Below are 15753 nucleotides of genomic sequence, written 5' to 3'. Positions count from 1 at the left end.
TCATTACCTCCAGAGTCATCTGAATAATTTTTATTTGGCTCCCTCAATTTCCTCATTTACATGTTGCCCTTGTTGACATGGGGTCATGTAAAATATGTACACTGATAACATTCAGCTCCACTTCTCAGCCATCCGTTTTGACCTGTCAGCACTTCTGTACTGTCAGACTGCTTGTCTTACATCCAGCCTCAGATGTACCACCATTTCCTCTAGATAACTTTGGGGAGACCAAGGTGATCAATATAGCTTCTGTCACTAACTCCATTGGCTTGCCATTGATTCTTACAACCCTCCCAGAGCATTGTCTCATGTTGACTGTTTCCAATGAGAGCATCATATTTAATCCTTAGTTCAGTTATTAGTCCCATGTACTGTCCATCATAAAGACCCTGCTTAAGAATATCTGTGCCTGAAACCTTCATCCATGCTTCTGCATCTTCAGACTTTAATATTCCAATACTTTCCCAGCCTGCTACTTATCCGCCACTAGCCATAAACTTCAGATCATCCACAACTCTGCTACCATAACTATCTCACCAAGTTCTGCTTGCCAATCACACATTTGTTGCTAACTTTGACTCCTATCATACTGAGGGAGACAAGGGCGGAAATTGCTGGGGCCTTAACAGAAATTTTTATATCCTCATTGACTACAGGTGAAGTTCCAGAGGACTGGAGGATAGCCAATGTTGTTCTATTGTTTAAGAAGGGCAGCAGGGATGATCCAGGAAATTATAGGCCGGTGAGTCTTATGTCAGTTGGAGGAAAATTATTGGAAAAGATTCTTAAGGACAGGATTTACTCACATTTGGAAATAAATGGACTATTAGTGATAGACAGCATGGTTTTGTGAAGGGGAGGTCGTACCTCACTAACTTGGTTGAGTTTTTCGAGGAAGTGACGAAGATGATAGATGAGAGAAAGGCAGTGGATGTTGTATACATGGACTTCAGTAAAGCCTTTGACAAGGTACCTCATGGTAGACTGGTATGAAAGGTGAAGTCACACGGGATCAGAGGAGAGCTGGCAAGATGGATCAGAACCGGCTTAGCTATAGAAGACAGAAGGTAGCAGTAGAGGGGTGCTTTTCTGAATGGAAGGTAATGAGGTGTTCCACAGGAATCAGTTCTGGGACCTTTGTTGTTCGTAGTATATATAAATGATCCGGAGAAAAATGTAGCTGGTCTGATTAGTAAGTTTGCAGATGACTCAAAAATTGGTGGAGTTGCAGATAGTGAAGAGGGTTGTCAAAGGATACAGCAAGATGTAGACCGGTTGGAGACTTGGGTGGAGAAATGGCAGATGGAGTTTAATCCGGACAAGTGTGAGATAATGCATTTTGGAAGGTCCAATGCATGTAGGAATTATACAGTAAATGGTAGAACCCTTAGGAGTATTGACAGGCAGAGAGATCTGGGCGCACAGGTCCACCGATCACTGAAAGTGGCAATGCAGGTGGATAAGGTAGTCAAGAAGGCATATGGCATTCTTGCCTTCATCGGTCGGGGCATTGAGTAGAAAATTCGCAGGTCTTGCTGCAGCTATATAGAACATTAGTTAGGCCTCATTTAGAATATTGTGTACAATTCTGGTCGCCACACTACCAGAAGGATGTGAATGCTTTGGAGAGGGTACGAAAGAGGTTTATCAGGATGTTGCCTGGTCTGGAGAGCATTAGCTATGAGGAGAGGTTGGATAAACTCAGTTTGTTCTCACTGGAATGATAGAGGTTGAGGGGTTGACCTGATAGAGGTTTACAAGATTATGAGTGGCATGGACAGAGTGGATAGTCAGATGCTCTTTCCTAGGGTAGAAAAGTCAAGTACTAGGGGGCATAGGTTTAAGGTGCGTAGCGAAAGATTTAGAGGAGATGTGTGAGGCAAGTTTTTTTACACACAAGGTGGTAAATGTCTGGAACACGCTGCCCGGGGAGGTGGTGGGAGCAGGAATGATAGTGGCGTTTAAGGGGCAACTAGACGAATACATGAATAGGATGGGAATGGTAGGATACAGACTCCATAAGTGCACAGTACAATGGCACAATCTTGTTACTATTAATTAATTTGACGCTAATGCTGGGACAACCAGTATACAATTGTTCCGACTAGAGGGGCTGAAAGGTACCCCCAGCCTGCAGGACGAAATCACCATTAATGATTAACTTGTATTCCTTGATTACAACGGCCGAAAACAGAAAATGCTGAAAAAACTCTGCAGCTCTTACAGCATCGGTGGTTCTACTCTCTCTCCACATATGCTGTCAGACCTGCTGAGCTTTTCCAGTATTTGCTATTGTTGTTTCAGATTCCAGCATCCACAGTATATATACAGCCTTTATATTTGTCTGAAAGTTGTATGGTGGGTATGAAAGGAGAATTAGATGACCTAAACAGAAAAAAAGAAGTATGATTTGGAGGGGATAGGCGCGGGGAAGTGGGACGAGCTGAGTTACCCTTGCAGCGAGCTAGCAGCGACTCGCTGGGCTGAGTGGCCTCCTGCGGCGCTTGCAAGCAGCCTATCAGAATCGAGCCAATCAGGTTTCTCTCCTCCTCACCGAGACGCAGGGTGGGAATTGAGTTGTAACCAAGATGTCAGCCTACATGCGGCTGGGTTTCATATGTCGCAGACAGGCGCTCCGATCCCTCGCCACGGTTACCAGCTCGGCTCCAGTCGGCCTTGCCCGCTCAACGAAGCGCTTCCATTCGGTGGCGCCCGAGGGCCTGCGGCACTGCGGCCGGCGCTGGACGGTAACCAGGGTGACCAGAGCGGCCTGCGCCAGTGGCCAGAAGGCAAGCCTGCCACTCCAGTTCCACCCCCGATTCCAGCAGGCCCGCAGCTTCCAGGATTTCAGTGAGAAGGGCAGCGGCGACTCGGTCCACACTGGCGACGATGGTGTGGAAGACGGGGCCGGGGATGGCGGGGGTGGGGAAGGGGCTGCTGGTATGGCCCCTGCCATGACCGCCCTCTCTCCTATGATCGTACCAGATGTTTTCCCCAATGTCCCCCTGATCGCAGTCACCAGGAACCCGGTGTTCCCCAGGTTTATTAAAATTATTGAGGTAGGAATCTTATGGCGTTTTAGCAAGTTAGAATTTAAATCGTGCGCTTCTATTTCTCTGGTGGGATTCTTTTGGCTTTACTAAGTTTTAGACAGTGGCTTTGCTATATGTGATCTATCAGGCACAATTATTAGTGGGCATGACACAATGGCACTAATAAACATTAGATGCAAAATATTTCTTTGAGTAGATTTAAACGGGAAACCCTATAATGGTTTCATCCCAGACTATTTTTAAGCATTTAACAATTCCCAATATAATTTTCATTTTGAAACTTAAAGATCTCTTTTTGATTATTCTTAATATGAGATTCAATGTCGCACATTTTAACATCCTTTTAATCACTTTCGGTGGGAAACGTGACTTGGCATCAGCAAGGAGGGATTGTATCCATTGCCTTAACTGAATAAAGTTGCTGTGACGCAATGATGTACAGAGTGTACTTTACATGGAGTTGCATCAGATGCGCAGTTGACGAGCAATTGCGAGTCCATGGGAATTGATTCGAATATCTCTAATTAAAAAAATGCAAATAATGTTTGGTAGAATGTTGCACTAATTCCTTTACAAATAATCGGTTGCAGTAATCCACAATGAGTAAAATGTGGAAACGCTTAGTCAACCTCCCTAATGGCCAGTACCTTATTCTCCAGTTTTGGACTGATGACTCATGCAATATTTTTCGTAATCCGTTTGCTAAGAAATTAGAAGAAGACAGCCATTGTTGTTGAATGAACAGTGAAAAATTCCTGTTTGCTGATGAGCTGATCATTGCCCTTGGCTAGAGCTTTGAGTCTACAAGTGAGTTATGGCTAGCCTTGTGAATAGCCGATTTATCTGCCCATGTAATCTATCTTGTGCAAGAACTTGTATATCTCCAGCTAAAATGAACAGTCGTCCAATCTTTCTCCTAGTATTCCCTTTTTAAACTTAGCATCCCAACTGATGAGCATGAAAGTTACTTTCAAAGGACAACAAAATTGGAGATAAGCAATGGCATCTAAATAATTTAATGACATTGATTTAAATTTTAAAATGAAAATGTGTTATCAAATATGCCATAGTTTAGAACATATTGTATTACATTCAAGATAGTTATGCAGCTGAATAAAGTACTCGTTGTACGACTGAATTATACAGACCAGGGAAGCAGGTGTGATCTTTGGTCTCTGCTGAATTTATTGTCTTTGTCATTCCAGTATTAAGGAGTGATCTGGATCATTATCCATGTGAAGAGAGGATTGTGATGCCTTCTGGCACATAGCCATTTAAAGCATTTGAGTCACACAGGAAAAATGGCTGCTAAGTTGAGCTACTTAAAAGCATCTAGGACAGACTTGTTGAGCCTTTTTGTATGAGGGGCCACGTTTCAATTTTTTTTCTCACTACAGAGTCCGATGAGCACATTTCATAAAGGTGAGGCTTGGGCACATTTAAAACATGAATTTCAATAAGATGTTCGGGTATGAAGATAAAAACAGCCTCCTGAGCAAAATTAAAACAATAAATAGATCATTTAAAATATTGAGCATTTAATAAAGATGATCATTAGAGTGTGTGAGGGTCAAATTCCAGCTCACATTTAGGGTAAACCTGTCTGATCTAGCACTTATAAAGCGATACTGTAGCAAGTGCTAATACGACAAATGCCCCATGTGTGCTTACCGACCTGCAAAATATATCTTCTGAAGACCAGTGGTTGACAGTTTTTAGAATTAAGTTAATGAAATGTTGCTGTTTTTATTTGGAGATTAAACTGCATGTCTTAGATTTTTGAACTGGTGAGTCAGTAATATGAATATTCACTCCCTTTTTTATAGGTTAAGAATAAAAAGTTAATGGAACTCCTTCGAAGAAAAGTACGTTTGACTCAGCCATACGCAGGCGTATTTCTTAAAAAAGATGACAAGTAAGTGATGTTTTGGCCCTTGATAGTTTGCACTAACATCAATGTGTTTAGACATTACACAGGCTCCTGTAATGTGTAACGGAGGGAGGAAACAGCATTACAAGAGAAGTTCTATTTAAATTACAGTTCTAGTACCCGGACTCTGAAACTTGCTGAACTATGGGAAAAGCATGGGTGTGGGAATAATTGGATTTTAAAGATTTGGCACAAATATGATGGACCAAATGTGCTGTATGATTCTAAGATTCATGTAGGGCTGTAAAAATAGAAAATGGATCATTGCTAGCAATACAGGACAATAAACATTTGCACTGAGAAGGTCTGAGCAGTCTTGTTACAAGTTGGTCAGCCCTTTTAATGGTTTATCTGGTTATAGATATGAAATCTATTTTACACAAACACTTGTCTTCAACTAAAATGAATAGACCACCACTTCCTGTTCTACTATTTTCGATTTAAACTTAACTTACTAACTCCCCCTTGAACACAGAATTAATATTAGCACAGATAAGAGTAATATAGTAATTAACTCTGTGTTTTTCAGTTGTGTTGACTCCCCTAAACGCTCAGTAAGTTTATCCAGTGAGTTAGAATAGCCTGGTAGATCATAATGAACCCATGTGTGTCCCCTGGTCTGTGTTGAATTGGCTGATCTCAACTGGTGCCAAGTTGCAATACGTGTCTTAGATGAGATGAGGAAATCAATTTTAAGTTTTCATTCCTGATCCTCATTCAGTGATTTTTGCTGGAAAGTTCCCTACCTCTACGATGAGGACAATTGGTTGTGTTGCCATCCGTAAATCCTCCTCTCACTCCAGTCCTTAGCAGTGTAGTTGAAAAATTGTTAATGCACCATCCAGCTCACATGACAATTGGCCCAGGGTGATTGGTTTGTGATTATCTACAACTTAATCCAAGGGTCAAAGTGGAATGAAACTAACAGTATTTTTCCTTGACCTTTTACTTCTACAACTTTCTTCCCACTTCTCCTGAAGTCGTACTTTGACTTTCACTTTGACCCTTGGATTAAGTTGACTTGCAATCAGTATTTAAATAAAGAATATAAAGTAACCTTTTAATAGAGTACAGCCAATGATTTATTTTCAAACTGTCTTAACATTTCTGTTGCAGCTTGCTTTTGGTCTGAAAGAACAGTACGAAACCGAGAAGCTTGTAGTGTTGCTAAGTTTTGTTTTGATTCTGTAAATTCACAGCAATGAATCTGATACAGTTGAAAGCTTGGCTGAGATTTACAAGATAGGAACATTTGTCCAGATCCATGAGATGCAAGATTTGGGAGATAGATTGCGGATGATAGTAATGGGACACAGAAGGTAAGTTACACGTCAGATTAAGTTCCTTGATTTCTAACCGTATGACGAACTGAAAATTTGCATCTTTTACAATTGTCTTTTACTAACTGATGTATCATAAACCACCAAGTCAAGTAGTGTGGATTATATTTTAATTTATAATTTCCCCCATTGGAGTAGTTAAATAAAATTTGTACAGAATTGGTCCTAATCAATGATGATAAAATTATTGGTTAAATCCAATCTGCAATCAGGTTTACTCAATAATTCTAGCAGACAGTAGAATACATACAAGAAATATTAGTACAAATTGCATTAGGATCTCCTCATATATGTAAACATAATGGATTAAAGTTTGGATTTTTAAAAAACTAATGGCTGAACTAGACTACCTTTCCTTGCCAATCAGTTTCCTTGGTATGATGTCCCTTTTCTGAATGACCTCTTCTGTTCCATCACCACTTTTGGATTTATTCTACAATTCCTGGAAAACAAGTTTTTTGTTTAAATTTCCTAATTTAATTTTATAGCTTTAACATTACAACTGTGTATACTCTTAAATTCTTAATCGTCTGCCCTCTCTGCCACCGAAACACATTTCTCTGTTTCAATTTCGAGCTCCAATTTAGATTGGAACATTTTCCCAATCCTGTTGCGGTGTTAGGGGAGATCTTGCATTTATACAGCTGCAACCACTGAGTGTGTCTAAGTGTTAAAAGCCAAAAGAAGCATTAGTGAAATGTTAAAAATGGGACTTGAACCCACAGCCTTCTGATTTCAGAGGAAAGTGTATTACCACCAAACCAAAGTTGCTGCTTTTAAACTGGTCAGTTTTTAGATTATTGGTTTCTTTGATGCTTTTTCTTGACCTATGCATTGGACCCAAAAGATTCTTGATTTTGTTCCCTAGAATCCAATTAAATAGACAGCTGGAAGTAAGTGCTGATGAAATAGTTCCTGCAGAATTTGAGCAGAATCAACACAAAGCTCAGCGCAAACAAAAACATCACAGTATTGATGAATCAGATGGCAAACTCTCAGAAGTGGATATGACAGTAGAGTCACTTATACCTCCATTGGGTGAACTGCTGATGGTAGAAGTGGAAAATGTTATCCATGAGGACTTTCAGGTCACGGAACAGGTCAAAGTAAGTTGCAAAAGGAAAACTTTGGGTGATACAAATCTTTCCAAAATCATTTAAGTATGCTATCTTCGGTTATGTTCTCTTAATACAGGGTTCCCATGTTAGTGTTTAAACATGTTTTCCTTCAATTAACTTCTTTAGCGAATAAAAATCTGAAGTAATGAGGTTAATGCGAGGTTATCCACATCGGTAGAAAAAATAGGAAGACCGATTAATTAAATAGGTGTAAATTGAGAGAGTTGGATACACAATGAGACCTTGGTGCCCTCATGCATTAGTCGCTGAAAGTAAGCATGTAGGTACAGCAGGCAGTAAAGAAGGTGTGTTGGCCTTCATAACGAGAGGATTTGAGTATAGGGATAGGAATGTTTTACTGTAATATAGAGCATTGGTGAAGCCAATGGAGTATTGTGTGCAGTTTTGGTTTCCGTATTTGAGAAGAATGCTCTTGATATAGAAGAAGTGTGACAAAGGTTTCCTAGGCTGATTCCTGGGATGGTAGGACTGTCATTTGAGGAGAGACTAAATTGGTTAGGATTATGTTCGTTGGAGTTTAGAAGAGTGACAGGGGATCTCATAGGAACTTATAATATTCTAACAAAATTAGACAGTAGATTTAGAAAGAATGTTCCCAATGGTGGGAAAGTCCAAAACTAGGGGTCATAGTTTGAGGATAAGGGGTAAACCTTTTAGGACTGAGGTGTGGAGAAATTCCTTCACCCACAGAGTGGTGAATCCGTGGAATTCACTACTGCAGAACGTAGTTGAGGCCAGAATGTTATGTGATTTCAAGAAGGAATTAGATATAGCTCTTGAGACTAAAGGGATCAATGGATATGGGGGAGAGGTGGGATCAAGGTATTGAATTTGATGATCAGCTATGATCAAAATGAATTGTGGAGCATGCTCGAAGGGCCGAATGACTGCTTCCTGCTTCTATTTCCTATGTATGATGTCTTGCTATTTGTGAATTCACGATACCGAGCAACCTTCAGAATTTTGGACAAATTGTGGAGATGTCAGTGAAATCGTATATGTGTGTTTGGCCATCGAAGGTATCAGAACTGAGCTTTATCTTGTGCTCACCTGACATCTGCAAACACCATTTCTTCAAATACACTAGAATCATAGATCGTAGAATCCCTACAGTGCAGAAGGAGACCATTCGGCCCTGCACCAACAACAATCCCACCCAGGCCCTATCCCCATATCCCCACGTATTTACCCTGCTAATCCCCCTGACACTAAGGGTTAATTTAGCATGGCCAATCAACTTAATCCGCACATCTTTGGAGTGTGGGAGGAAACTGGGGCACCCGGAGGAAACCCACGCAGACACGGGGAGAATGTGCAAACTCCGCATACAGTCACCCAAGGCGGGAATTGAACCCAGGTTCCTGGTGCTATGAGGCAGCAGTGCTAACCGCTGTGCCACGTGTCACCCATCACACTGATTGCAGGAACTCTTGATTTGACTTGCCCTTCCCTTACTAGCCCAGAGGCACAGATGATTAATTGCTTCTGTGGCTGAGGTCTTCAGCACAGATGTCCCTGCTCTGTGGTTCCATAGTCTGCTCTCACCACACAATCTACATCGAAGCATTTAAATTGCAAAGTGCAAAAGTGTACAAATCATAGTTTAATTGTTTTGCAATATGAAATAATAACTTTCAACGAGCATACATTGAATAATGTCTGACGTTCCTTAACAGGCACTTACAGCTGAAATTGTGAAAACAATTCGTGACATCATTGCTCTGAATCCACTTTATAGGTAAGTGTTCGAACATTTGTGCATAATCGGACAACGGCATCATTTTAAACTTCCTGTTCATGCCTTTTCTAGACTTTTTTGCAATTGAGAACCTACTCAAAAAGAGGAATTAAGTTGAAAAGTAGTGATTAGATCATGCCAAGTTTGGGATTTAAAATTCAATAGCTTGTAGGAGGAAAGAAAGACTGTGGGAGGTGAGGACGTGAGCAATTTTAAAATCTCAGGAGAGAAGTTAAAGTTAAGTGAATTAAAAATTTAATTGAAAGTGAAGGATAATTGGTGCATTTTACTTGTGGTTTGCTCTGTTTTGCGGATGACACGAAGATGGCTGGACTTGCGGATAGCGAAGAGCATTGTCGGGCAATACAGCAGAATATAGATAGGCTGGAAAATTGGGTGGAGAGGTGACAGATGGAGTTTAATCCGGATAAATGCGAAGTGATGCATTTTGGAAGAAATAATGTAGGGAGGAGTTATACAATAAATGGCAGAGTCATCAGGAGTATAGAAACACAGAGGGACCTAGGTGTGCAAGTCCACAAATCCTTGAAGGTGGCAACACAGGTGGAGAAGGTGGTGAAGAAGGCATATGGTATGCTTGCCTTTATAGGACGGGGTATAGAGTATAAAAGCTGGAGTCTGATGATGCAGCTGTATAGAACACTGGTTAGGCCACATTTGGAGTACTGCGTCCAGTTCTGGTCGCCGCACTACCAGAAGGACGTGGAGGCGTTAGAGAGAGTGCAGAGAAGGTTTGTATGGAGGGTCTTAGCTATGAGGAGAGATTGGGTAAACTGGGGTTGTTCTCCCTGGAAAGACGGAGAATGAGGGGAGATCTAATAGAGGTGTACAAAATTATGAAGGGGATAGATAGGGTGAACGGTGGGAAGCTTTTTCCCAGGTCGGAGGTGACGATCACGAGGGGTCACAGGCTCAAGGTGAGAGGGGCGAAGTATAACTCAGATATTAGAGGGATGTTTTTTACACAGAGGGTAGTGGGGGCCTGGAATGCGCTGCCAAGTAGGGTGGTGGAGGCAGGCACACTGACATCGTTTAAGACTTACCTGGATAGTCACATGAGCAGCCTGGGAATGGAGGGATACAAACGATTGGTCTAGTTGGACCAAGGAGCGGCACAGGCTTGGAGGGCCGAAGGGCCTGTTTCCTGTGCTGTACTGTTCTTTGTTCTTTGTTCTAATACTTTTAAGGTGATTGGCTGCTTACTCTGCTTGGTGATGGCACTGTGCTCCTGGGCATCCCCTGAATTTGGTACCAGATTCAAACCAACATCAGGAAAAGGAAATTCTATGCCATGGAGATCACAGATCTTTGTGGCTGGCTTTCTTTGAGGTCAGTGGTGAGTGCTGTTGCTTTGCCACTGAGTGAAATCCTGGCCATTTTGATGAGACAGATGAAGTCAATAGAACATTTGGCTCCTGTGCTTTTAATAGTGGAAGCTATTCTCTTGTACATGTGTATTACGAGGTACTGTTATTGTTATTGATGCAAATAGTTATGGTAAATTGTTTAATTGCAAATATTGCTGCATGTTCTCCAGAATTTGTTGGAACATTAATGGTTTTTAATTTGAAGTTACTTACTTTCATTCAAAAAAAAAGTGTTCATTTCTACACTTTCTTTTCAGAGAGTCAGTGCTTCAGATGATGCAGGCCGGACAGAGGGTAGTGGACAACCCGATTTATTTGAGTGACATGGGAGCAGCACTCACAGGTGCAGAATCACATGAGCTACAAGAAGTGCTGGAGGAGACCAATGTAAGATGTCAGTTCAGGTTGTTCAGATAGAAAAATCAGCCGCAACTCTCCCAAAAGCGCTGAATTGGCAGGAAAACTGTTCTAGATCCTGACTGTTTTGTCAATTCAGCTTCTCGCCTGAATCTCCCCACTCTGTGCACTGTAGAGGTCCCAGTCATGAATATCATTAAAAACCCAGGGGGCAGGGCCTATTCACACCAGAGTCTGACAGTTCTGGAACTCTGCGCATGCGCAGTGGCCCCGATCTGTCAGACTCCCCATTTGCTAGCCAGCCCGATCGCTGGCCAACCTGGGTCCCCCCCCCCCCCCCCCCCACACACACACACACACACCCCATTGATTGGCCCTGCCCACAATAGGCACTGCCGGTACGCATGGGCACTTTACTCGGGCAGTGCTCGGGGGCACAGGCTGGCACTGCCAGAGTGCCCATGCCCAGGGAGCACCACCCCTGCTGCCCAACACCCCCTCCCCCCAGGGGGGCCCCAGTTGCCCCCCCTTCATTCTGGTGGGGTCTCCTGCTAGTTCCCCGAACGTGGGGAGCTACTCTAAACCCCGCCGGAATGAAGTACTCCTGGCGGGGTGGGAGATTCAATCAGGACTGGTAAGTTCCCGATAATTAGATTTAAACGACATTTAAAACATTTAAAAAAAAAAAAAGATTCAAATTACTTATCTGCCTTCCCACTGTTTCCAGCGCGGTCTGTTCGCCGGCTCTGTGAGATGCGTATGCATTCCCGACGCATGCACACGGAATAAGGCCGGTGACGCACATCTCCCACCGTGACCCGCCAGAAAAGTTGCGGGTCGCGATGGGAGAATCATGGCCATCATCTCCAGGTTTCCCAATTTCCTATTTTATTTATGTTTGTAAAGAATTGATTAAATTTCAGCAGGAGCACTCTGCTGCTCTGCTTTCAATGCTCTTTAAAGAGGCACACGAGTCACATTGTGGATGTTGCTGGCAAGATCAGCATTTATTGCCTGTTCTCAGTTTACCTCAAGATGATGATGGGCATCTGTCTTGAACAACCATAATGGTTTAATGCAATAGAATAGCTTGTTATGCCATTTCAGGTGGATGTTAAGACTAGATGATTACTTGAATAGAAACAATGTGCAATGGTATGGGGAAAGGCAAGAAAATGGCAGGAAGTCATAATGCTCGTTTGGAGAGCTAGTGCAAACGGGATGGACGAATGGCTTTCTGTGCTGTTACAGTTCTGTGATTGTGTTATTCAACCACATTGTTTTGGAACTGGCGTCACATATAGCCAGTTCATCTGGATAAAGATGAATCAGTTGTTATCAAGATGAAGAAGTGAGTTGGCCAAAGTTGTCATTGAGGTTCCAATCTCATGGGGCACAAGTTAAAATGAGGAAGTTGAGTAAGAAGGAAAGTCAAAGAACTTTTCCATTCCAAATGTTAATAGATTTGTGGTGCATGTGTCCAGGGAAGGATTTTGAAGCAGACAGCATAAATGAAATTAGAGTAATCAAGAAATGTGAGAAAGAGGACCATTTTTTTTCCTTTAAATTTAAATTGAGCATCTGAAATAAAGGAGCATGATTTGCAGTACAGGACATTAAGATTTAAGAGAATGAGAAGCTGAACTAAATTAGATAGTGATTGGGTGAAATATTGCTTAGGTTTAAAAATCCTGTAGAAGGTTAGGAACTTCACAGTTCTTAGAATGAGTTCAACCTGGAGAGCATGCACTGCTTCGTTATGATAAGGATATAGGGAGGATGGTATAGAACAATATACATTAAACTTGTGAGCAAGAGAGGATAGTTCAGAGAAACACAATGTTAAAATGCTCTTGATGGTGGGGGTGGTTGTACAAACTAACGTTTCCTTGCATCGTCTCCGATGCAAAGCAGATGGTATACGAGTTTCCTCAGATATGGATACAGGACTGTTTCCAAGTTTTGGGTGAACTGGGCTTTATATCAAAGGTTAGCATTGAAGAGGAGGCCACACTTCTTGTGATGGCTTTTGGGGACATTTGACACACACATACAGAGTATAAAAGTTGGAGTGTTATGGTAAGGTTATATAAGGCATTGGTGAGGCCGAATTTGGAGTATTGTGTATAGTTTTGGTCACCTAGTTACAGGAAGGATGTAAATAAGGTTGAAAGAGTGCAGAGAAGGTTCACAAGGATGTTGCCGGGACTTGAGAAGCTGAGTTACAGAGAGAGATTGAATAGGTTGGGACTTTATTCCCTGGAGCGTAGAAGATTGAGAGGAGATTTGATAGAGGTGTACAAGATTTTGATGGGTATAGATAGAGTGAATGCAAGCAGGCTTTTTCCGCTGAGGCTAGGGGAGAAAAAGACCAGAGGGCATGGGTTAAGGGTGAAAGGAGAAAAGTTTAAAGGGAATATTAGGGGGGGCTTCTTCACGCAGAGAGTGGTGGGAGTGTGGAATGAGCTGCCGGATAAAGTGGTAAATGCGGGGTCACTTTTAACATTTAAGAAAAACTTGGACGGGTTCATGGATGAGAGGGGTGTGGAGGGATATGTTCCAAGTGCAGGTCAGTGGGACTAGGCAAAAAATGGTTCGGCACAGACCAGAAGGGCCAAAAGGCCTGTTTCTGAGCTGTAATTTTCTATGGTTCTACATGCTGGAAATAGAATATAAGATGACAAGTTAGGAAGAAGTAATTAGAGAGGAAGAAGATTTGTGAGGTGAGTGTACTCCGACAATGGTCATTTTTATGTTGGAGACTGTTCAGCAGGATTAGCAGTCCATGGCTATCAGACTGTCTATCCAATATCGAATTATAAATGAGTCCAGCACTTCCTCCAACTAAATATTGGGAAAAAATTATTTTTTTGTTTTCAGGTGCCCCAATAAAATTTCATTACCTTTTCTTCCTTTCCTACTAGTAGTATAAGCAGAACCTTTGCATACATCATTTCCTTCCACCTAAAAATGAGCTTCAAATGCCATATCCTTTCCATCTTCTAAAACAATCAACAACACCCCCCCCCCCGTTGCAGCTAGTGGCTTTTTGTGTTTTAAAATGCAGCACCTCAATAACACAGTCCTACAATATAAATCAAAATTCCTGGAAATATAGAACAATACAGCACAGAAGGATATCATTGAGCACATCAAGTTTGTGTTGACTCTTTTGAAGAGCAGTCCAGTTAGTCCAACTCCCCTGTCCCCCATATTCCTGCAATGTTTTATTCCCGAGTGTTTATTCACTTACCCTTTGAATGCTAGTGTTGAATCTTTATCAAGCAGCGCATTCCAAATCATATCTACTCCATGCATAAAAAATGTTTCCTCATGGCACCTCTGATTCTTTAGCACAACTTCTCTTTATTTACACTTACCTGAATCCTGCATGATTTTAACATCTCTATCAAATCTCTTTCACTGCTCATAGGAGTACAACCCAAGCTTCTCTAGTCCAACCACATAACGGTGATTCCCTCATCCTTGAGACAGTTCTAAAATTTAACAATCCCCTCTGCAGGCTTCCTATCCTCGACCTTTCATAAACTTTCAAATTATACAAAAGTCTGCTCAACTGGCCTGGTTATCCACCACTTGTCTTCCACTGATTCTCTTTCTTCCTTCTCCACAATTCCCCACCCCCTTCCTCATGTCCTCTCCTTCAAATCCCTCCATGTTCTTGTATCACCTATGCAATTTCTCCAGCTTGTGCTGCACTCTTCAGTTGTCCACTTCCTCCTCCTCCATTTTCATCCAACATTGGATGTCAGAGTCTCTGTCTTAACTCTACTTTCTGGACTTCCCTCCTAAACCTCTGCTCTTCACCTTTTCTCTTTTCATTTTTCAAAAATTGTCTCCAAATACATTTTCTAAAGCAAGCTTTTATCATTGACTTGACAATCTTACCACAATTGTCTATTTTTTTTATTCAGCACTCACATACAATATAAAAGTTGTTATTTCTCCCAGACGTTGGTATTATTGCAATTGACCAGATGAGTGCAACATGAATAGCTTTGACAAAATGTCTTTTTCAGCAATACTCAATCTCTGTACTACCAAATAACTTTTTTTTTCTTTCCTTCTGCTAATAAAGCCTCATTTAAAGACAAATTGTGGAATAATAAAATAATCTGCAGATACAGACCTGAAGGTTTTATTGGAGTCATTTTGCAGAAATCCTGCAAATGAATAACTTGGGTGGGTGTATTTTTTCTTTTAGATTCCAAATCGACTTTACAAGGCACTCTCTCTGTTGAAAAAAGAGTTTGAATTGAGCAAACTGCAGCAACGTCTTGGGCGAGAGGTAACTGGACATTTTATTTGTGCTTTTATTAACAAGGTAAATGAGTTGACAGCACAAATCACTGCGAACGCATATGATTTGGTGGCCATTACAGAGACATGGTTGCAGGATGGTCACAACTGGGAGTTAAATATCCAGGGGTACCAGACTGTTCGGAGGGACCGACAGGAAGGTAAGGGAGGTGGTGTAGCTCTGATATTTAAGGATGACATCGGGGTGGTAGTGAGAGATGATATAGATTCTATGAAAAAAAAGGTTGAATCCATCTGGGTGGAAATTAGAAATAGTAAGGAGAGAAAGTCACTGATGGGTGCAGTCTAGAGGCCACCAAATGACATCATGGTGGGGCGAGAAATAAACAAAGAAATAACTGATGCATGTAAAAATGGTACAGCAATTATCATGGGGGATTTTAATCTGCATATTAATTGGTCAAACCAGGTCGGTCAAGGCAGCCTTGAGGAGGAGTTCATAGAATGTACCCGCAATAGCTTCCTTG

At 41.7% G+C, this 15753-nt stretch overlaps 1 protein-coding gene across 2 annotated transcripts in view; it reads left to right on the top strand.

Annotated features, from left to right (window-relative positions):
* The first annotated feature begins 2552 nt into the window (after positions 1–2552).
* The window catches only part of lonp1 (lon peptidase 1, mitochondrial), a 46857-nt gene continuing 33656 nt past the window's right edge, over positions 2553–15753 (top strand). The window contains exons 1-8 of one of the 2 annotated variants that reach the window (XM_078198077.1): positions 2944–3059; positions 4259–4475; positions 4880–4968; positions 6183–6302; positions 7192–7429; positions 9139–9200; positions 10846–10975; positions 15171–15254. In XM_078198077.1, the coding sequence (XP_078054203.1) occupies positions 4898–4968; positions 6183–6302; positions 7192–7429; positions 9139–9200; positions 10846–10975; positions 15171–15254 (705 nt within the window). In that variant the 5' untranslated portion in view covers positions 2944–3059; positions 4259–4475; positions 4880–4897. Of the gene's footprint in view, positions 3060–4258; positions 4476–4879; positions 4969–6182; positions 6303–7191; positions 7430–9138; positions 9201–10845; positions 10976–15170; positions 15255–15753 lie in introns of both variants that reach the window. The other variant, XM_078198075.1, reaches the window with a different exon arrangement.

Source organism: Mustelus asterias, chromosome 26 (genome assembly GCF_964213995.1).
Source record: "Mustelus asterias chromosome 26, sMusAst1.hap1.1, whole genome shotgun sequence".
Taxonomy (NCBI): domain Eukaryota; kingdom Metazoa; phylum Chordata; class Chondrichthyes; order Carcharhiniformes; family Triakidae; genus Mustelus; species Mustelus asterias.
The sequence above is the reverse complement of the archived record's forward strand: the minus strand, read 5'-3'. Positions and strand labels throughout refer to the sequence as shown.